The 23,053-nt window shown below is 51.8% G+C and overlaps 1 protein-coding gene across 1 annotated transcript in view; it reads right to left on the bottom strand.

Moving 5' to 3' along the window:
- The window catches only part of CHD8 (chromodomain helicase DNA binding protein 8), a 66,524-nt gene that overhangs the window by 35,377 nt on the left and 8,094 nt on the right, over window positions 1-23,053 (bottom strand). Inside the window, 15 exon segments of the mRNA XM_048517147.1 lie at window positions 17-272; window positions 3,069-3,212; window positions 4,400-4,576; window positions 4,826-5,069; window positions 5,237-5,358; window positions 6,670-6,807; window positions 6,930-7,013; window positions 7,192-7,309; window positions 7,508-7,563; window positions 10,778-10,846; window positions 11,691-11,885; window positions 12,449-12,563; window positions 12,666-13,042; window positions 16,448-16,837; window positions 18,701-19,593. Of these exon segments, the coding sequence (XP_048373104.1) occupies window positions 17-272; window positions 3,069-3,212; window positions 4,400-4,576; window positions 4,826-5,069; window positions 5,237-5,358; window positions 6,670-6,807; window positions 6,930-7,013; window positions 7,192-7,309; window positions 7,508-7,563; window positions 10,778-10,846; window positions 11,691-11,885; window positions 12,449-12,563; window positions 12,666-13,042; window positions 16,448-16,837; window positions 18,701-19,447 (3,232 nt within the window). The 5' untranslated portion in view covers window positions 19,448-19,593.

Below are 23,053 nucleotides of genomic sequence, written 5' to 3' on the forward strand. Positions count from 1 at the left end.
ACCTGACGTCACGTACCATTGATGAGGTAGGGATGATTGCAGCACTTCCGCAGCTCCATCATGGTGTTGAGCAGATTGGGCATGTTGCTGTGGCCGGCCCCTTTGGAGAGGAAGCTGAAGTTCTTCTCCAAGATGGCCCGGTAGTACTTCTTCTGGATGTTGGTCAGCTCCACCTCGATGATCGTCTCCTGCTTGGGAGCCAAGTTCTTCTCCACGTCCTCCTTCAACCGCCGAAGCATCATGGGCTTCAAGATGGCCTGCAGCTTCTGGACCTGCGAGGAAGAACATAAGAAGATAAGAAAGAGCCTGCTGGATCAGACCAGAGTCCATCTAGTCCAGCTCTCTGCTACTCGCAGTGGCCCACCAGGTGCCTTTGGGAGCTCATGTGCAGGATGTGAACGCAATGGCCTTCTGCTGCTGCTGCTACCGAGCACCTGGTCTGTTAAGGCATTTGTAATCTCAGATCAAAGAGGATCAAGATTGGTAGCCATAGATCGACTTCTCCTCCATAAATCTGTCCAAGCCCCTTTTAAAGCTATCCAGGTTAGTGGCCATCACCACCTCCTGTGGCAGCATATTCCAAACCCCAATCACACGTTGTGTGAAAAAAATGTTTCCTTTTATTAGTCCTAATTCTTCCCCCCAGCATTTTCAATGTATGCCCCCTGGTTCTAGTATTGTGAGAAAGAGAGAAAAAATTTATCTCTGTCAACATTTTCTATCTCATGCATAATTTTATAGACTTCAATCATATCCCCCCTCAGACGTCTCCTCTCCAAACTAAAGAGTCCCAAATGCTGCAGCCTCTCCTCATAAGGAAGAGAGGAAAGGCGGATGGGCCTGCTGGTCGAGTCGAGGGCACAGCCGAGGGGGAAAGACGAGGGGGAAGGGAAGGACATTACGCAGCTCGTTCACCTGCTCGGGACTGCAGGTACCTACGAGGAATGGAGGCCCTGAACTGCAAGGCCCGGGCTAAGCCAATCTCGACAGATCTCAGAAGCTTAACGGGGTGGCCTCTAGTGAGCAGAAGAAAAGTGAAGAGTCTGGATTGATACCCTGCTTTCCTCTCCTGTCAGGAGTCTCAAAGTGGCTTCCAAAACTCCTTCTCCTCTTCTTCTCCCCACAACAGAGGTAGGAGAGACTGAGAGAGTTCTGAAAGAACTGCGACTAGGCCAGGGTCACCCGGCAGGCTTCGTGCGGAGGAGCGGGGAAACAAATCCAGTTCACCAGGTAAGAGTCCGCCGCTCGTGTGGAGGAGTGGGGAATCGAACCGGATCCTCCAGGTTAGAGTCCACCTGTTCTTAACCACTACACCCACGCTGGCTCTCAAACTGGATGAGAGACCATATGGCAGTGATGGCGAACCTATGGCACAGTTCCCTCAGAACTCTCTCAGCCCCACCTGCCTCACAAGGTGTCTGTTGTGGGGAGAGGAAGGGAAAGGAGCTTGTAAGCCACCTTGAGTCTCCTTACAGGAAAGAAAGGTGGGGTGTAAATCCAAGCTCTTCTTCTTCCTAGCACTGGATGGCATTCTGGAAACTCCTGTGCCCAATCCAAAACCTCTTATTCTATTCATATATTTTACGCGTTTCTGAGTTTCTAAACGTTTTCTGTGTCTGCTGGTTTCCACAAAACTTCCCCCCTTCCAAATGCCCATTTAATTCCTTACACTGACCCGTGATATATCAGAATCACAATGGGGAAAGTCACGATATGGAAGGGGTAGCTCTACATAAATAGTTAAAAAACTGTGAAATGAAGCAATTAATAAAGATGGCAACCAAAACAGACATCTGAAGGACTCTATGGCACGGGTGCCAGAGGTGGCACTCAGAGCCCTCTCTGTGGGCACGCACAAACAGAGTCACCTCCACACACACACAGACAGACACATATCTAGGCTGGCCTGGGCTACTGGGCTCGATAATTAGCATTAAACCTAAGACCTAATTTTGGGGAAGCGGTGTAGGTAACCCTGTTAAGCACTGTTAAACCCCACTGATTTTCATGCAAAGAAGAAAAGTGTGATCCTTTACCTGGGAGTAAGCTCGGTTGCTGGCAATGGGGCTTGCTTCTGAGTAACCCCCCCCCCCCCGGGGTTGTGATTCAGCCATTGGAAGAGTTGCACAATTGCTTCAAAGCAAAGCCACCGACTACCACCAACCTTACTCCCGAGTAACGCATGCCTCGGAGCCAACCATTTTTTGTTAACTAAAGCCTCAGTATTCAGGTTAAATTGCCGTGTTGGCACTTTGCGATAAATAAATGGGTTTTGGGTTGCAATTTGGGCACTCGGTCTCGAAAAGGTTCGCCATCACTGCCATATGGAAACAGCAGAGTTGCTGTGCAGAGGCAGGCAACAGCGAGCCACCTGTTAGTCTCTTGCCTCAAAAACCCTAGGGGGTCGCTGAGAGTCGCTTGCCACTGGACGACACCTCCCCCCACCACAAAGAATGGAGGCAGGGAGGGATCAGGTTAAAAACCGAGTGGGAAGTATGGTGGACAAGAACTAAGGAAGGGGCTCCAAAACACAGTCCGGTAGTTTAAAAACTAGAAAGCTGGGATGGAGGAGATGCCTGAGTCACTTTGTGCAGAGGCAGCATAGATGCGGCCCTGGGAGGCGGCATGAGGGCCTTGGCCTCTATGCCCCATTCCTTTGGCCCTCCTGGCTGGCCCCTCTGCAATACAGAATGCTGGGCTAGATGGACCACTGGTCTGATCCAGCGGGGCTCTCCTTATGTTTTTTTATGGGGCGGGGGAAGAAGAAAACGACGACTGTGGATTTACCTCCCACTATTCTCTCCTGTAAGGAGACTCAAGGCGGCTGACAAGCTCCTTTCCCTTCCTCTCCCCACAACAGACACCTTGTGAGGTAGGAGGGGCTGAGAGAACTGGGACTGGCCCAAGGTCACCCAGCGGGCTTCATGTGCAGGAGCGGGGAAACAAACCCAGTTCACCGGATAAGCCTCCGCCAGCCAGGTGGACGAGTGGGGAATCGAACACGGTTCTCCAGATTAGAACCCACCTGCTCTTAACCACTACGCCACGCTGGCTCTCGAAAAGAGTACCTGCTCCTCCGTTTTGAGGTCACCGAAATCCTTGAGGAACTCCGATTCTGAGGGGAACTGGGAAGGTTCGAGGAAATGCAGGAGGCTGAAGAGCTCTTCCACCGTGTTCTGCAGGGGGGTGCCGGTCAGTAAGACTTTGTGCTCCTGGAGGGGGGAAATATTATGCTGAATATTGTGTGGCAAGTGAGATTTGAAAGAAACAAAACAAAACACCGGCCCTCTGAGGAGCTGCTCGGATGTCAGCCAAGAACAGTGTAGAAAGATTGGAGACTATGAGAACAGACCTGCCAGCAGGCTACTCAGACAATGAAAGATCTCACACTGGAGAGAAGCCATACAAATGCTCAGACTGTGGGGAAACATGTAGCTGCAGCAGGAGTCTTGTTAAGCACACAAAATCTGCTATTCGTTCCACCCGAGGCCCCATCCTATTAACGGAATGCTGTAAACGTGTTTTAACAGATTATTTTAAATGTTTTAGGTTTTGCAAGATTGTTGCGTGTGATTGCATTTAGATGACTGTCATCCGCTCTGAGTCCACTCGTGATTAGAACGGGATATAAATCTAATAATATATTGTCGAAGGCTTTCACGGCTGGATTCAACTGGTTGTGGTGGGTTTTCCGGGCTGTGTGGCCGTGGTCTGGTAGATCTTGTTCCGCAGGGCCTGTAAGACTGAGTTGTTCCACCGGGCCTTTGGAGAGACCAGCCGCTGATGTGCCCCCTTTATTCCTTTCTGCTATATAGGGGCCCTTAACATCACCGGGACCCACTGTTTCCCCCCCCCCTCCTCTGGGAGGGTTTAGGTTTTAAGGAAGGGTTTCGTGGGATGTCTGTACTAAGAAATAACTGCTGTTTAAATGGATTTTAGAGTGATGGAGCGTAGATGTTAATTATAATTTTGATTCGCTCCTCTAGCTAATATTTTATGATGTTTTATGTATGATATTCTATGATGTACACCGCCCAGAGCCCCTTCGGGATGGGGCGGTATATTAAGTTAAATAATAATAATAATAATAATAATGTTTCGCCTGCATCTGCGGCTGGCATCTTCAGAGGTGTATCACAGAAAGAAGTATAACAGACTTCTCTCTGCGATACACCTCTGAAGATGCCAGCCACAGGTGCAGGCGAAGCGTTAGGAACAAGATCTACCAGACCACGGCCACACAGCTCGGAAAACCCACCACAATCAACTAATAACAATAAACAAAGCCCAAGCCTGGCTGCAAACAAGAGTCAAATGTGAATTGCAGGTGAGACGCTGTTTCTTTCCTGTCCATCTCCAATGAAGTGGGGGGGGGGGGAGAGAACGAGGGGTTCCGCACCAAGTCCATGTGCTTGAGACTGTCCAGCAGTTTACAGTTCCGGTTCTTCAGGCGATGGGCTTCGTCGATGATGACGCAGCGCCACTCGATCTCCCGCAGCTCAGGGCAATCAGACAGGATCATCTCGAAGGTGGTGATCAGAGCGTCAAACTTGTAAGCACCTGGGATGAGGCGACCCTGTCGGCGGGAGAATGCAAATTCGCTTTATATTTGTCTGTTGAAAACCGTCCCAAGCCCAACGGGGAGGGGCGGCATAGAAATCTAATAAAATAAATACATGAACAAATTTAACTGGGGGGAAAAAACAAAACCCTGGAGCGCACCCCCTTCAAGGCGGCTGTGCTTTCCCCCGGACACCTTGAATACACATTCCTCGGCTTTGCGCCCCCCGCCCCCGGCCACCCACATCCTGTGGCCCTCCTGTACCCGGGAGTCTTTGCAGTACATCTCATACTGCTGGATCATCTGGCGGGAGGCCAGGCTGCCGTGGTAGACGATGGTGTTCATCTCGGTCCAGGTGTTGAACTCCCGCTCCCAGTTGGTGATGGTAGAGAGGGGGGCAATGACCAGGAAGGGCCCCCGGATGCCCACATTGTAAACCTCTTGCAGGAAGGCGATGGACTGGATGGTTTTGCCCAGACCCATCTCGTCGGCCAGGATGCAGTTTTGCCTGAGCAGGGGCAGAAGGGGGGTTGGGGGGGAGGGGGAAGCATAATCAGCCACAAGTGTTCTTTGACTGAGTCCCTAAATCCCTTCCCCGACAGAGGTGGGAATACTTTTACTGAAGAAGAGGAGTTTGGATTTATGCCCCCCCCCCCGCCTTTCCTTTCTGCTCACCTGTTGTACCAGTTGAAAAGGAGCCAATTCACACCCTCCAGCTGATATTCTCGCAGCTGGTTGCCGTTTTTGTACTCGTGGGAAAGCTCGAGCTTCTTCCAGGAACCCGCCTGGGGTCTGGCCTGAAAAAATAGCAGATCCTTGGGACTCAAGGAGCCCACCGGGCAAAGAAAGCTGCCACATGCAAAAACTGCATTCCAAAACTAACTATCACAAAGTGAACGGTGCAGGAATCATTAAACTATTCGGTACAGTGTAGCCAGGAAATAGATGGATGAAGTCTACCCATTTGGGGTAGAAATGTGGCATCAAAATGTTTTAACACAAACAAATAAATGGCCTGACTCCGGATGAGCCAACTTCATAGCTTCAAAGAGAAGAAGAGTTTGGATCTATATCTCCCCTTTTTTCTCTCCTGTAAGGAGACTCAAAGCGGCTTACAATCTCCTTTCCCTCCCTCCCTCCCACAACAAACACCCTGTGAGGTGGGTGGGGCTGAGAGAGCTCCGAAGAACGGTGACTAGCCCAAGGTCACCCAGCTGGCGTGTTAGGAGTGCACAAACTAATTTGGTTCACCAGATAAGCCTCCACAGCTCAAGTGGCAGAGCGGGGGAATCAAACCTGGTTCTCCAGATTAGAGTGCACCTGCTCTTAACCACGACACCACGCTGTAGGGCAAAACTTTCCCAACTAGCCAAGCCGCGGAGTAATGATGGAAAGTGGCAACCTTGCAAGAGAAGTTCAGAGATGGCTCGTCGCTGACTGCCTCTGCATAGCAAACATGGACTTCTTTGGTGACCTCCCCTCCAACTCCCAACCTGCTTTGCATCTGACATCTGACAAGATCCAGCTATCTGGGGCCATCTGCGTCAGGACCAAGCCAGGTAGGGAGGGGCCAGTCAAAGCAACCTTTTAAAAACCCTGGACAGCCAATCAATTCTCCAGTGGCCAATCGGAATCCTTGCTGGGTAAAAACCCACTTAGAGGAGAAGAAGAAGAGTTTGGATTTATATCCCCCCTTTCTCTCCTGCAGGAGACTCAAAGGGGCTTACAATCTCCTTGCCCTTCCCCCCTCACAACAAACACCCTGTGAGGTAGGTGGGGCTGAGAGAGCTCAGAGAAGCTGTGACTAGCCCAAGGTCACCCAGCTGGCGTGTGTGGGAGTGTACAGGCTAATCTGAATTCCCCAGATCAGCCTCCACAGCTCAGGCGGCAGAGCTGGGAATCAAACCTTATTCCTCCAGATTAGATACATGAGCTCTTAACCTCCTACGCCACTCCTACTTACTGTCTAAAAACACTTGGCAGGCACCAGGGAAGTTTTTGATCGGGCACCACTGCATTACACACCCTCGATCAGGGACTCCCGCAACAGACAGCAGAGAATTAGCACAGCGGAGGCTTCTACAGGGCACTGCTGAGCAGTCACTCACCACTCGTTTGAGCTCAGGGTGCCGGGACTGGATGCGCTTGAACTCCCGGACCTTCCCCTCGTCCACGTCTTCCTTCAGCTCCCACGTGCTGTCCTCGTACGGCAGCGAGCACCACTTCACCAGGTAATAGATGACCGGCTGTGTGGAGTTGGGAGAGAGGCAGGCAGATGTTGACCTCTGGCTGGACCCGCTCCCTCGTGCCCAGCCGCGACACAGCGTCCCTCTCCCTCCCGCGACCCTGCTCCTCCCCAGCAAGGCACCTCTCCGTTATCCTTGTCGATGCTGTGCGACTCGTCCAGGATGCGGTCCACCTCTACGTAGTCCGGGTTGAAGGGCTCCTCGTCCTGTGGGGAACCGGGACAGAAGGTGTGAGCCGAAGTGTGTGTGTGTGTGTGTGTGTGTGAGTGAGTGAGTGAGTGAACGAACGAACGAACAACCCCCACTGCACAGCGGTGCCACTCGGGGATCAAGCAAAGGCACTTGTGAGCCAAACGTCTCCGCCTCCAACAAAAGTTCTAGTACCTCATGAAAGAAGTGCCTCATCTGCGCCATTTTGGTCTTAAAGCGCTTGAGTTTCTGGTGAATCCGCTTGTCCTTCTCTAGCTGAGCGATGGTGGCCCATTCGCAGTGCAAGTAGGAGCTGGGGGGGGGGGGGAGATTGGGTAGTGTAGAGAGAGGAAGAGAAAAAAATATTTGAGAACCTTCACAGGATTGGAGGAAGGGGCGTGTCACCATAAAGCCAACCCCTCCCTGAGCGTTAACAATCAGGCCCTGCGGAGGCCAGTCTCGGCCGGGAAGCAAGCTTGCAGACAAACACAGGGAGTCGAGCCACACTCACTAGTTCTTGTATTTCACGAAGAACTCCTCCGCCTCCGTGAACTGCCCATTGGGGAGCTGCAGAAAGGGAGGGAAAAGAGGGGAATCAGATCAGAATAGCAAACAAGGGAAGAGAGGACTCAGCACCGGGCGGGAGAAATTCACGAACCGGTCCTAAAGCTCTCCCATATCTTTACGATCGGTAACTAAGGTGCAAGGCAGTATTATGTAGTGGTTACAGCCCTAGATTAGTTGCACCGCCGGCAAGGCAGGATTGTGCAGTGGTCACAGCACTAGATTAGGAAGAGTAATCTTCAAATCCCCACTCAGCCATAATACACCCTGGCCAACCTAGGGCAGTTTCAGCCTAATACCTCCTCACAGGGTTATCGTGAGGAAGAATCAGAAAGGGGAGTAAATCAGGGGAGTCATTCTGAGTGTCTCTGAATGAAGGGGGGGGGGGGATAAAAAACAAACCAGATTTTTTTAAAGATAAAAGCCGCTTCAGATATATCAATTTGATGAGCACCAAGGAATGCACAGAAATTTAGAAGAAGTGTTGGATTTATAACTCCCTTTCTCTCCTGTAGGAGACTCAAAGGGGCTTACAATCTCCTTGCCCTTCCCCCCACCTCACAACAAACACCCTGTGAGGTAGGTGGGGCCGAGAGAGCTCCGGAGAGCTGTGACTAGCCCAAGGTCACCCAGCTGGCGTATGTTGGAGCGCAAAGACTAATCTGAATTCCCCAGATAAGCCTCCACAGCTCAGGCGGCAGAGCGGGGAATCAAACCCGGTTCCTCCGGATTGGAGTACACCTGCTCTTAACCACTACGCCACTGCTGCTCCATCATTTAATTTGATGGCGGGCTCTAGTCTAGGAAGATTATCCTTGGAGGGAAAAAAGATGTCATTTTTGAAGGCGCCACAAGACTCCTTTTTTATTTTTTGCTGTTAACAGACTTGCACTGTTACCTTGAGAGAATGCCTACAAGGCAGTTTTGCTAAGATCAACGCAACAGCCCAAGTTAAACACAAATAAACCTTAACTACAGCAAGCACTAATTTAAGAACATAAGAACAAGCCAGCTGGATCAGACCAGAGTCCATCTAGTCCAGCTCTCTGCTACTTGCAGTGGCCCACCAGGTGCCTTTGGGAGCTCACATGCAGGAGGTGAAAGCAATGGCCTTAAGAACATAAGAACGAGCCAGCTGGATCAGACCAGAGTCCATCTAGTCCAGCTCTCTGCTACTCGCAGTGGCCCACCAGGTGCCTTTGGGAGCTCACATGCAGGAGGTGAAAGCAATGGCCTTAAGAACATAAGAACAAGCCAGCTGGATCAGACCAGAGTCCATCTAGTCCAGCTCTCTGCTACTCGCAGTGGCCCACCAGGTGCCTTTGGGAGCTCACATGCAGGAGGTGAAAGCAATTGCCTTAAGAACATAAGAAAGAGCCTGCTGGATCAGACCAAAGTCCATCTAGTCCAGCTCTCTGCTACTCGCAGTGGCCCACCAGGTGCCTTTGGGGGCTCACATGCAGGAGGTGAAAGCAATGGCCTTAAGAACATAAGAAAGAGCCAGCTGGATCAGACCAGAGTCCATCTAGTCCAGCTCTCTGCTACTCGCAGTGGCCCACCAGGTGCCTTTGGGAGCTCACATGCAGGAGGTGAAAGCAATGGCCTTAAGAACATAAGAACGAGCCAGCTGGATCAGACCAGAGTCCATCTAGTCCAGCTCTCTGCTACTCGCAGTGGCCCACCAGGTGCCTTTGGGAGCTCACATGCAGGAGGTGAAAGCAATGGCCTTAAGAACATAAGAACAAGCCAGCTGGATCAGACCAGAGTCCATCTAGTCCAGCACTCTGCTACTTGCAGTGGCCCACCAGGTGCCTTTGGGAGCTCACATGCAGGAGGTGAAAGCAATTGCCTTAAGAACATAAGAAAGAGCCTGCTGGATCAGACCAAAGTCCATCTAGTCCAGCTCTCTGCTACTCGCAGTGGCCCACCAGGTGCCTTTGGGAGCTCACATGCAGGAGGGTGAAAGCAATGGCCCCTTAAGAACATAAGAACAAAGCCAGCTGGGATCAGACCAGGGAGTCCCATCTAGGTCCAGCTCTCTGCTGCTCGCTTGGAGTGGCCCACCAAGGAATTGCCTTTGAGAGCTCTCACATGCAGGAGAGGAGGTGAAAGCTTGAAAGAATTGCCTTAAGAACATAAAGAAAAGAGCCTGCTGGATCAGACCAAAGTCCATCTAGTCCAGCTCTCTGCTACTCGCAGTGGCCCACCAGGTGCCTTTGGGAGCTCACATGCAGGAGGTGAAAGCAATGGCCTTAAGAACATAAGAACATGCCAGCTGGATCAGACCAGAGTCCATCTAGTCCAGCTCTCTGCTACTCGCAGTGGCCCACCAGGTGCCTTTGGGAGCTCACATGCAGGAGGTGAAAGCAATGGCCTTAAGAACATAAGAACATGCCAGCTGGATCAGACCAGAGTCCATCTAGTCCAGCTCTCTGCTACTCGCAGTGGCCCACCAGGTGCGCTTTGGGAGCTCTCACATGCAGGAGGTGAAAGCAAGGGTCCTTTAAGAACATAAGAAGAAGAGCCTGCTGGATCAGACCAGAGTCCATCTAGTCCAGCTCTCTGCTACCTCCGCAGTGGCCCACCAGGTGCCTTTAGGGAGCTCTCTCACATGCAGGAGGTGGTGAAAAGCAATGGCCTTTAAGAACATAAGAACACGCTTACAGCTGGATCAGACCAGAGTCCATCTAGTCCAGCTCTCTGCTACTCGCAGTGGCCCACCAGGTGCCTTTGGGAGCTCACGTGCAGAATGTGAAAGCAATGGCCTTCTGCTGCTGCTGCTGCTCCCGAGCACCTGGTCTGCTCTAGAGCATTTCTGCAATCTGAGATCAAGGAGGATCAAGATTGGGAGCCATAGATCAACTTCTCCTCCATAAATCTGTCCAAGCCCCTTTTAAATTTCAGTCATTATTGTTTTAATCAGCTGACATCTGGAGACCAGACCCGCAAAACTGGGGCCCCTTCCGCACATGCAGAATAATGCACATTCGACCCACTTTCACAACGGTTTGAAAGTGGACTTTGCTATTCCGCACAAGTAAAACCCAGCTTCAAAATGCATTGGAAGTAGGAATTTAAATTTTGTAATGCTTGGGAAGGGGACGAGAAAGAGCCCTTCCTCTCCGGCCATCAAAAAAAAAAAACCTCCTTGAACAGAGAAGGCATCCGCGGAGTGCTCTTCTTTCCCGCCCTGCCAATAGCAGAGACATTTTCTTACCTCTTTCTTCACCACCCGCATGGATAACACTTTGTCGACAATAGCAGCATCTTCCTCGCTGGGGTTTTCCTTGGGGGGAGGGTGAGAAACAATCCGAGAGTAAGAACAAACTGCTTATAATTGGTCCGTCAGATTTACTTGACACCCCCAAAAGTTAGCTATGATATCCAGGAGTCACGGTAGCCATTGCGGTTTTTGTAATTTTCCCTTGGACGATTCTATCCATGTGCGAAGCCACAATCTCACACTACTGACTTGTGGGCTAACATTCGTGAAAAGCTGGGAGACGGGATGTGAACCGGAAGTCCCTTTAAGGCCAGACATATTTTTGGCCGAGTTACGCAGCAGGATTTCCAAGGAGGATCCAGATAATTTTATTCTATTTCATTTTGGCAGTAGGTTGCTTTTGCGAGTAGAATTTTGCCCCAAATATACAAAGGTGGGTGGGTGAAAAGGGCTATCAACTTGCAGCCAACTTATGGCAACCCTGTCGGGTCATCAAGGCAAGAGACATGCGGAAATCGTTTGCCTTTGCCTGCCTCAATGTTGCAACCTTGGACTTCCTTGGTGGTTGATTCATTATGTTTTAAATAAAGAAATGCAATTAGGTTAACTTGTTTTATCTCCTACTCAGGTTACCAAACATCCAGGTGGAGCCAGGAAGTTGTTATCCAGGTTACAGAGATCAGTTCCCCGGGGAGAAAACTGATGATCTGGAAGATGGGACTCCTCAGCATTTATATACTGCTCAGTTCTCTCTCCTCCCCACTCCCTCCAGTCTTCACCCACAAATGCTCAGAAATTTCTAAAGCAGGACTTTGCAATTCTAATTTCCACCTGGCCGTCCTTTTAGGAAGTTGTCTGGGAAACAGCATAGCCTCAGGAGAGCAACTGCCCGACACAGAAACCCTACCACAAAAAACTGCATGGAAGGCATCGTCTCCCCCTCGGGAATCGGCTCCGGTGCGGGAGGTTCCGGGATGGGGGGTTGCTCAGTCTTGATGGGCCCCGTCACATCCAGCTCTTCGTCGTCCTCATCGTCCGTGATCTTGATGTCCAGATCTTCTGTGTACTTTTTCCGTTTCACCTGCCGGTTTGAGCGCCGTTTCTGGGGAGGAAGGACAACACAGTCAGTATCACGGCATGCTCTGGGTCAAAACAAATTTGTGAATTGCTTTTTGCTCCCCAATTCCCACTGGGGGAGGGGAAATAAACTCCTTCTAGAACCGTGGTGGCGAACCTTGTTGGCCATGCTGGCAGGGGCTGATGGGAATTGTAGTCCATAACATCTGGAGTGCCAAAGGTTCGCCACCACTGTTCTAGAATGATCAGAACTAGGTAGCATAAGCCAGAACATGCCATCATATCCCCCCCTTTCTCTCCTTTACGGAGACTCAAAGGGGCTTACAATCTCTTTTCCCTCTCCCCACAACAACAAACAGCCTGTGAAGTGGGTGGGACTAAGAGAGATCCAAACAACTGTGACGAGCCCAAGGTCACCCAGCTGGCATGTGTTGGGAGTGCACAAGCTAACCCGGTTCCCCAGATAAGCCTCCACAGCTCAAGTGGCAGAGCGGGGAATCAAACCCGGTTCCCCAGATCAGAGCGCACCTGCTCTTAACCACTACGCCACGCTGGCTCTCTGAAGCACGTCCACCCCTTGAGCCTCACCTGGACGCTGCTTTCCTCCTCCTCACGGGGGGACTGGGCCGGCATCACTTCCGCATCCGAATTGTCAGAAGAGGCGTTGCGTTTCCGCTTCTTCCCCACTACCGGCGTGATGGTGCTGAACGGAACAACGGAGAGAGGATGGAATAAAAGGATACGGGACTCCGCTCTGAAGAGAACTAAGGGGCTTGACGGGACATCTCGCATATCAGTTGCTCACCTGGGCTTCCCCCGCCCTTTGCTCTTGCCAGACCCCCCTTGACCCCTGCCCTTGCGCGGCCTCTCCTCCTTGGGGACCCGGTCTCCTCCGCCCTTCCGGCGGCGCTTCCGCTCCCCCGTCTCGTCCGGGCGCACGCTGGGCAGCTCGTCCTCGTTGAGGACGCGGGGAATGTTCTGCTCGCCCCGCGCGCGGGCCCGGGCGATGGCCTCGGCCACGATCCGGTTAGCCTTCTCCTGCTTCTTCTGGTGCTCCAGCTTGCGGGTCTCGTCCGAGCCGCTCCGCGTCGTCCCGCTCGACGAAGGGAGGGCGGCCACCTCGCTGCTGCTCAGGACCTTGACGACCGAGAGGCCAGACGAACTGCCTTGGGAGGAGCTGGCCTGCAAAAGTTGGTAGGAGAGGCACGCAGCAGTCAGGACGGTGCTGAGGCTTAGGGTGACGTACACCAACGTGGGCTCACAGCGAGGCAAGGAAATACGAGGTCGCCAAAAGGCCCCCTTGAGGACCTCAAGGTGTGCCAGCATTTTTCTTCGGGTTCTCTACCTGGCCTTTTCCACTACTTCTGATTCATTTCATTCTTTTGGGAAATCTCTACTCCGCTTCTCTAGGGCCCCTTCTGCACACGCAAAATAATGCATTTTCAAACCACTTTCACAACTGTTTGCAAGTGGATTTTGCCATTCCGCACAGCTTCAAAGAGCACTGGAAGCAGTTTGAAAGTGCATTATTCTGTATGTGCGGAATGAGCTTAGGAAACCCGTCTGAGGTAACCCCACCTCACGTTTCCATGGATCTCAATTCGTAACTTATCCGGTAGAAATTATGTTTAGGATATACTGGACACCACAGTGCCTTTTTAGTAAAGGGCCAGATAAAGTGTCTAATTGTTGGCGTTGTAACTTACAAGACGTGCCTTTTAAAACATCCTTTGAGCCTATCCAGTTAATCTTTTAGGAAGTAAGTATTCGTGTCAACTTTGTACCAAAACATTCATCGGTCTTTGAGGATGCTTATGTGCTCTTAAACTAGTCGCTTGTCTCCTGCAGGTTAACTGATGGTCGACGAAAATGGATCCTTGAGATCCTTCATCAGAGCTTATACCTTGAAAAGCTCTCAAAGATGATCCTGGACTCAAATCCAGCTTGCAACAGTTCAACGCTGCTATCTTCCGAAAGTATCTCCCTTGGGGTGCTGTGTGGCTTCTGGGCTGTATGGCCGTGTTCTAGCAGCATTCTCTCCTGACATTTCGCCTGCATCTGTGGCTGGCATCTTCAGAGGATCTGCCAGCCACAGATGCAGGCGAAACGTCAGGAGAGAATGCTGCTAGAACACGGCCATACAGCCCGGAAACCACACAGCACCCAAGTGATTCTGGCCGTGAAAGTCTTCGACAATACAGTATCTACCTTGTTTATCTAATTACATTCATATTTTTGATATTTAAGTAATTGCTCTCTTATTTAGAAGACGAAAAAGAGGAGTTTGGATTCATATCTCTCCTGTAAGGTGGCATACAAGCTCCTTTCCCTTCCTCTCCCCACAACAGACACCTTGTGAGGAAGGTGGGACTGAGAGGCCCCTTCCGCACATGCAAAATAATCCATTTTCAAACCACTTTCACAACTGTTTGCGAGTGGATTTTGCCATTCCGCACAGCTTCAAAGAGCACTGAAAGCAGTTTGAAAGTGCATTATTCTGCATGTGCGGAATGAGCCAGAGAGTTCTGACAGAACTGTGACTAGCCCAAGGCCACCCAGGAGTGCGGAAACACATCTGGTTGACTAGATAAGCCTCTGCCACTCAGGTGGAGGAGTGGGGAATCAAACCCGGTTCTCCAGATTAGAATCCACTGGCTCTTAACCACCACACCGCACTGGCTCTCAGCGTAACAAGATTTTTCGTTGCAAAACAAAGCATGCAAAAAGTTTATCGCGAGGCCAAAAAACCCCAACTTTATATGGAACCTTTGATAGTTTTCCGCTTGGTTCCTTGTTCCCCACCCCTGAATGAAATTGAGATTCTCCAGCAACGCCTAATGTACAACTTCCTTATGCTTCTGAAAAATTGGCCCCGCACACATAGCCCTAACGGTAAACTGAGCTCTGTCCGCCATGACACAACATCCCAAGACATCCTTAAATGAAGATGTCTCCGCAAATGCGGCTACCCTTACCTGCGGTTGTAGCAGGTAAGTGGTGTAGGAGGTTAAGTGGAGCAGCAGTGGCGTAGGAGGTTAAGAGCTCGTGTATCTAATCTGGAGGAACCGGGTTTGATTCCCAGCTCTGCCGCCTGAGCTGTGGAGGCTTATCTGGGGAAGGCTGTGCAGGTGATCAGGGAATTCAAGTTAACCTGTGCCCTCCCACACCGCATGGCTAGGTGACTTTGGAGTACAGTCACAGTTCAGAACTCTCAGCCCCACCCACCTCACAGGGTGTTTGTTGTGAGGGGGGAAGGGCAAGGAGATTGTCAGCCCCTTTTCAGTCTCCTGCAGGAGAGAAAGGGGGGATATAAATCCAAACTCTTCTTCTTCTTCTTAAATGAAGATGTCTCCATAAATCTGACTACCCTCTCTGGTTGTAGCAGGTAATTGAATTAATAGGAGGTTAAGTGGAGCAGCAGTGGTGTAGGAGGTTAAGAGCTCGTGTATCTAATCTGGAGGAACCGGGTTTGATTCCCAGCTCTGCCGCCTGAGCTGTGGAGGCTTATCTGGGGAAGGCTGTGGAGGCTGATCTGGGGAATTCAGATTAGCCTGTGCCCTCCCACACACGCCAGCTGGGTGACCTGGGGCTAGTCACAGCTTCTCGGAGCTCTCTCAGCCCCACCCACCTCACAGGGTGTTTGTTGTGAGGGGGGAAGGGCAAGGAGATTGTCAGCCCCTTTTAAGTCTCCTGCAGGAGAGAAAGGGGGGATATAAATCCAAACTCTTCTTCTTCTTCTTAAATGAAGATGTCTCCGCAAATGCGGCTACCCTTACCTGCGGTTGTAGCAGGTAAGTGGTGTAGGAGGTTAAGTGGAGCAGCAGTGGTGTAGGAGGTTAAGAGCTCGTGTATCTAATCTGGAGGAACCGGGTTTGATTCCCAGCTCTGCCGCCTGAGCTGTGGAGGCTTATCTGGGGAAGGCTGTGGAGGCTGATCTGGGGAATTCAGATTAGCCTGGGCACTCCCACACACGCCAGCTGGGTGACCTGGGGCTAGTCACAGCTTCTCGGAGCTCTCTCAGCCCCACCCACCTCACACGGTGTTTGTTGTGAGGGGGGAAGGGCAAGGAGATTGTCAGCCCCTTTTAAGTCTCCTGCAGGAGAGAAAGGGGGGATATAAATCCAAACTCTTCTTCTTCTTCTTAAATGAAGACGTCCCGGCAAATCGGCCCACTACACCCTCTACCTCGCGGTTGTAGCTTGGGTAGGAGTGGTGTAGGAGAGAGGTTAGTGGAGCAGCAGTGGTGTATTGCTGGGAGGTTAAGAGCTACGTGGTATCTAATCTGGAGGAACCAGGTTTGATTCCCAGCTCTGCACCGCCCTACAGAGCTATGTGGAGGCTTATCTGGTGAATTCAGATTAGCCTGGGCACTCCCACACACGCCAGCTGGGTGCCCTTGGGCTAGTCACAGCTTCTCGGAGCTCTCTCAGCCCCACCCACCTCCCAGGGTGTTTGTTGTGAGGGGGGAAGGGCAAGGAGATTGTCAGCCCCTTTGAGTCTCCTGCAGGAGAGAAAGGGGGGATATAAATCCAAACTCTTCTTCTTCTCCTTAAATGAAGACGTCCCGGCAAATGCGGCCACCCTTACCTGCGGCTGCAACACGACCTTGAGAGGCACCGTCACTCTCTGTCCCGTGCCCCCCATGACCTGGGCTTGCTGCACAGAGGAGACACTCAGCGGGGCCTGCGGGCCTGAGGTGCTAGCTGGCGGCTGCTGCAGAATCTGAATTTTCTGGGTACCAGGCTGCCCCCCTAGTTGTGGGGGCTGCTGTTGGCCGGGCTGCTGGACCTGGAGCTGGATGGTGACCACCTTGGCTGGCTGGCCCGGGGTCCCCTTGGCCTGGCTCAGGGCAGCCAGCTGGTTCCCCTGCAGCACGATCTTGCCCGGCAGGCTGCCCAGGACGACGTGGCGCTGCCCCGGCGGGCCTCCCCCACCTGGGGGCTGTTGGAGGACCAGAGTGATGCGCTTGGACTCCCCCTACAGGCGAGGAAAGGGAAGGAGAGATCATTTCAAGTGCGCTTCCAACGCCCGTGCAGGAAAGAGGCTTACGCTGCTCTGGACGACAGACAAATCAACCGACTGACAAAGAAGTGCTAATCTGGAAACAGATTCCTAAGCATGCTGTGGAGCAGTGATGGCGAAACTATGGCACGGGTGCCAGAGGTGGCACTCAGATCATAAGAACATAAGAACAAGCCAGCTGGATCTAGTCCAGCTCTCTTCTACTCGCAGTGGCCCACCAGGTGCCTTTGGGAGCTCACACGCAGGATGTGAAAGCAATGGCCTTCTGCGGCTGTTGCTCCCGAGCACCTGGTCTGCTAAGGCATTTGCAATCTCAGATCAAAGAGGATCAAGATTGGTAGCCATAGATCGACTTCTCCATAAATCTGTCCAAGCCCCTTTTATCCAGGTTAGTGGCCATCACCACCTCCTGTGGAAGCATATTCCAAACACCAATCACAAGTTGCGTGAAGAAGTGTTTCCTTTTATGAGTCCTAATTCTTCCGCCCAGTATTTTCAATGAATGCCCCCTGGTTCTAGTATTGTGAGAAAGAGAGAAAAGAGAGATCACTCTCTGTGGGCCCGCACAAACAGAGTTCATCATGTGGGCGGGAAATCGCCCCCCCCCCCCCCACACACATCTAGGCTGGCCTGGGCCGCTGGGCTTGATTATTAGCATTAAACCTAATACCTAGTTTTGGGGAAGCAGTGTAGGTAACCCTGTTAAGCGCTGTTAAACCCCACTGATTTTCATGCAAAGAACTAAAGCGCAATCCTTTACCTGGGAGTAAGCTCGGTTGCTGGCAATGTGGCTTGCTTCTGAGTAAACCCTCCTAGGGTCGTGATTCACCAGTTGGAAGAGTTGCATGGTTGCTTCAAAGCAAAGCCAACAACTACTACCAAGCTTAACGCACGCCTCGGAGCCAACCATTTTTTCTAAACTAAAACCTCAGTATTCAGGTTAAACTGCCGTGTTGGCACTTTGCGATAAATAAGTGGGTTTTGGGTTGCAGTTTGCGCACTCGGTCTCAAAAAGGTTAGCCGTCACTGCTGTAGAGGTTTGGTGAAGAGAAGGTAGTTTGCTGAAGAGAAGGTTAAGAGATGACATGATAGCCATGTTTGGATATCTGGAGGGATGTCATGTTGGTGAGGGAGCGAGCTTGTTTTCTGCTGCTCCAGAGATCAGGACCAGGACTAATGGGTTCAAGGTGAAGGAAAAGAGATTCCACCTAAACATCAGGAAAAACTTCCTGACAGTAAGGGCTGTTCGATGGTGGAATGCACTACCTTGGAGTGTGGTGGAGTCTCCTTCTTCTGAGGTTTTTAAAAAGAGGCTGGATGGCCACCTGTCAGGAGTGCTTGGATTGTGTGCTCCTGCATTGCAGGGGGTTGGACTTGATGGCCCTCGGGGCCTCTTCCAACTCTATGATTCTAAGGACAACATTCCAAAGACAACATTCTAAGGACAACGTTCTAAGGACAACATTCCCAAGGCTGTACTGTTATCCGGGATTAATGGGCCACCTGAACAGACCAGACTAATCCAAGCTCTTCAGATCTTGGAAACTAAGCAGGATCGGTACTTGGGATGGGAGACCACCAGAGACATCTCTGCAGAGGAAGGGACTCTGGTAATGGGTGGGAAACAAATCTACAGAAATAAACAAACCACCTGTGCTCATGTCTTGTCTAGAAAACCACTTAAGCAATTGCCCCATGAGCTGAAGCCCCTGTGATTATTTTGTGCACAATGAATATTTCATACTGAATACACAATTAAACAATCCCGTGTTTATTTGTTTACCCCACCTGCCCACTGCTCCCAACCGGGAAGCTCACCTGCGCGGGGGTCGACGTCAGCGTCACGGCCGGCTTCAGCGGCACCGCCCCCGTGGTCCCGCTCGGCTGGCTCTTGATGGGCTGCAACACCAGCTGCTTGACGGGCCGGCCGGGCTGAACGAAACGATGCAGCGTCGCGGGGGCCCCGGCCCCGGGGGAGACTTTGGTGGCCAGCACCGCGTTGCCCGAAACGATCGAAACCCCCGGCCGCAGCGGGGTGCCCGTCAGCACCTTGGCGAAGGTCACTTTGCCCCCGTTGGCTGCCCCGATGGGCTGGGCTTGAATCTGGGCCACGTGGGCCCCCGTCATCGAGCCGCCCGCGGGAGCCTTCAGGATGACGATCTTCGGGGCCGCGGGAGGGCCTGCCGCTTGCTGGCCCCCGGTGGAGGAAGAGGGTACTACAGTGGTGGTGGTGGTGGCGGCGGAAGAGACGCCCATGAACGGGTTGCCTTGGCTGAGGACCTCCTGGTCTTGAGGGGCCTGCAGGAGCCCCGGTTGGTCCTGTTGAGGCAACTCGGGCGCCGCCTCCGATTGTGAGTCCGGGAGGGCCAGGGTCTGAGCAGACTCTGCCTGCGAGGCGGGCTGCTGTTCTTTGGACCCGCTTGCCAAAGAGTCCAAAGCCCCGCCAGGGAGCCCCAGGGCCTCCTCGATGGGGTCGGGGGCCCCCTGGCTGAAGCTCTCGTCGGTCAACGAGTCCAAGCCAAAAAGATTGGGGTCGTCAAAGAGGTCCATGATGGGATCCGCCATGTCGAGGGGGCAAAGAGACCGGCTCCCGAGGTGGGGAGGGGTTTTTCCGGGAGTTCTCCTCCCCGACTCCAGCAGCAGCTCAGTCCCCGGAGCGACACACTCAGGCAGGGTTAACCCTCAAGGCATAGCAGGTGGCCTGGAAATGGCTGGAAGCAGGAGAAGGAAAACGGACAGCGCTTGCATGAGAAAGAACCCGCCTTGAACTTCCCAGAATGCACTGCTTCTTACAAGCCCCATCTTCACACACCCATTCACTTCCCATCACCCCAGACGCCGGCATTCCACCCGCTACCAAACGCACTGTGGTCATATTTTATGATCACCCAGTCTGAAGAAAAACTTTTACAAATATGCTCGCTCCACAGTTCTCTTCCCTTGGCGGTTTTTGAGGTCAGCTCCCAACTGGGCGGGGAAAATACAAACACATCAGTAGGCACGGGGCATCGCTCGAGTAATTTAATTTGGAAAATAATCAGATTCCTAAACGTGAGCCCCGGCGGAGGGATGAAGAAGAAGAAGAAGAGGAGGAGGAGTTTGGATTTATATCCCCCCTTTCTCTCCTGCAGGAGACTCAAAGGGGCTGACAAACTCCTTGCCCTTCCCCGCTCACAACAAACACGCTGTGAGGTAGGTGGGGCTGAGAGAGCTCCGAGAAGCTGTGACTAGCCCAAGGTCACCCAGCTGGCGTGTGTGGGAGTGCACAGGCTAATCTGAATTCCCCAGATAAGCCTCCACAGCTCAGGCGGCAGAGCTGGGAATCAAACCCGGTTCCTCCAGATTAGGTACACGAGTTCTTAACCTCCTACGCCACTGCTGCTGTTGAAGGTGTCGCTTCAACATTTCTTGCAGCCAGGGTCAATCTCTAGAGGTCGAGCTATCAGGGCTAGGCATGGCATCCTCTAAGGAACAGGGGTCAAACTCAGGCCCTCCAGGCGTTCATGGACTACAATTCTCATCAGCCTATGCCAGCAGGGCCAACTGGCCATGCTAGCAGGGGCTGCTGGGAATGGTAGTCCATGAACATCTGGAGGGCCTGAGTTTGACACCTATGCTCTAAGGCCTGACAGAAAACCGAAGACAATGTCTGCTGGAGACAATGGGCCGATTTCCCATTTCGGTCAGGAGAACTTCCTGGAGGCATCGGAGAGGGTGGCACAAGAGACCATTGTTGTCCGCTGCCTTCTCCAGTCAACTTTCACGGGCAAAGACCCTGCTTAAGTGTCTGAGACCGGACGAGACTGGGCTAAACCGGGAAATGCAACCACATGTTCTGCACATGGGCACACCACACTACCCTGGAGATTCAGGCTTGGGTCCCTCCCACCGTGCAAAACGAAAACAGGGCCAACCTCGCCGGACCGTTGTGCCCAACGAGATCTAGAAACATACCTTCCGCCTGTTGGGAAATCCAAACCCTGAATGGTTTTTTAAAACTACAACTCGAATACAAATCCTACAAACCCTCCCTGCTTCGCTAAAGGACGACGCTACGCGTTTCAGCTCTCTGAGGTCTCAGGTAGAGGTTTCTCATGTCAACTGCTACTATGACCCTTTCAACTGGAGATGGCTGGAATTGAACCTCGGACTTTCTGCATCTGGAGCAGAGGCTCTTCCACTGAGCCACGGCCCCTCGCCTCTACATCAACGTTCATGTTGATAAATCCACAGCACCTTTCGATAAAGCCTGAAGATGTCTCGCTCGTACGCTGCCGCCCCACCCAGAACCGTAAAACGGCGAAAGCATCATTCTGGAAAAGGATAAGATCTAAAAAGGGGATTTTTTTTAAAAAAAAAAAGAGGAGAAAATTCAAAACTAAAATTCCACACACACCCCATTATAGTATAGTCGTATAGTTGAAGGCCACATCCTACTTTGGAATATTTGGATGGGCTCTGGGGGGTGGGGAGGAGGGGAGGGACAGTGAGACAAGACCAAAAAAAAAAAAGACTTTTCAAATTAATTTTTGGAAAGAGAAGAAGAAGAAGAGTTTGGATTTATATCCCCCCTTTCTCTCCTGCAGGAGACTCAAAGGGGCTTACAATCTCCTTGCCCTTCTCCCCTCACAACAAACACCCTGTGAGGTGGGTGGGGTTGAGAGAGCTCCAAGAAGCTGTGACTAGCCCATGGTCACCCAGCTGGCATGTGTGGGAGTGCACAGGCTAATCTGAATTCCCCAGATAAGCCTCCACAGCTCAGGTGGCAGAGCGGAGAATCAAACCCGGTTCCTCCAGATTAGATACATGAGCTCTTAACCTCCTACGCCACTGCTGCTCCAAGAGGAACACTAACCACATCCAAATCATTTTAGACATCCCCCCCCAAAAAAAAAAAAAAGGTTCAGGGTCAACATTCTCTATGCCTGTACTTCATGTATTGTTGAAGGTTTTCACAGCGGGAACGACCCAGCTGTTGTGTGTTTTCCCGCACTGTGGTCTGGGAGTCTTTGCTCCCGCCATTTCGCCCGCATCCGTGGCTGGCATCTTCAGAGGCAAGTCCTACTGAGACGCCACATCTTACCATAGGTTTCTGAAGATGCCAGTCGTAGATGCGGGCGAACCGCTAGGAGCAAAAACTACTGGACCATGGCCACGCAGCTCGGGAAACTCACAGCGGCCTCTACTCTACTTTTACAACAACCTTGTGATGTGGCCTGCGTTGAAGAAACCACTGACTGACTCAAGTGAGCTTCTTGGCTGAATAGGAATTTGCACCCAAGCCTGCACAGAGCTGATTTAACTGGCAGACCACTGGGGCTGTGCTTTAACTGCAGAGTTTTTGCTTTGCATACAGAAGGTGCCCAAAACTGGCACCTCGAGTTAAAGGACCAGGCTACAGTGGATGTGAAAGACATTGACTTGAGTATGCAGACGAATGACCTTAACGGACTATAAGTCTATTTTGGCGTGTAGCAGCTTCGTGTTGCGTGTTCCCGATTCTCAAATCAGGGAAAGCAGACCCGAGCAGGGCTCTCACGGGCGATTCTACGGTGAAATGAGTCAGTACGTTTTACAAGGTGCAAAATGAGAAGATCCCACGTACACACGAAGCCCCACGCCCTGCGTACTGATTCACAAGCCCTGTGCCGCTTTTGAATTTTTTTTATTTCGTCCCTTGTCAATTTCAGTGCAGTCCTGCCCGCCCAAAAAACTACAAACGCCGAGAGCGTACGAATTGTAACAGCTCTACGATCTGTCTTTCAATTGGCCCTGTGACGACTTCCCTGTATCCAACTCGCCCCGTATTGTCGACTCTGACTTGGAAGCGGCTCCCTCCGGCATTGAAAGATCTTTCCCGAAATCTTGTACCCGGAGGTGTCAGAAATCGAACCCGGCACCTGCCACACGCCAAGCAGGGATTCCACCACAGAGCCCCTGATCGGCGCAACCATTATGTTTCATCAGCATGTTACCAAAAACCTCATATGTCACAGGTGTCAAACTCGCGGCCCTCCAGATGTTATGGACTACAGCTCCCATCAACATGATGCCGGCAGGGGATTGTGGGAACTGTAGTCCATAACATCTGGAGGGCTGCGAGTTTGACACCTATGTCATATGTGCATAAGGTGGGGGGAGACCCAGAAGGAAAGGCGGTTGACTTTCGTT

Source organism: Sphaerodactylus townsendi, linkage group LG15 (assembly GCF_021028975.2).
Source record: "Sphaerodactylus townsendi isolate TG3544 linkage group LG15, MPM_Stown_v2.3, whole genome shotgun sequence".
NCBI classification, from domain to species: domain Eukaryota; kingdom Metazoa; phylum Chordata; class Lepidosauria; order Squamata; family Sphaerodactylidae; genus Sphaerodactylus; species Sphaerodactylus townsendi.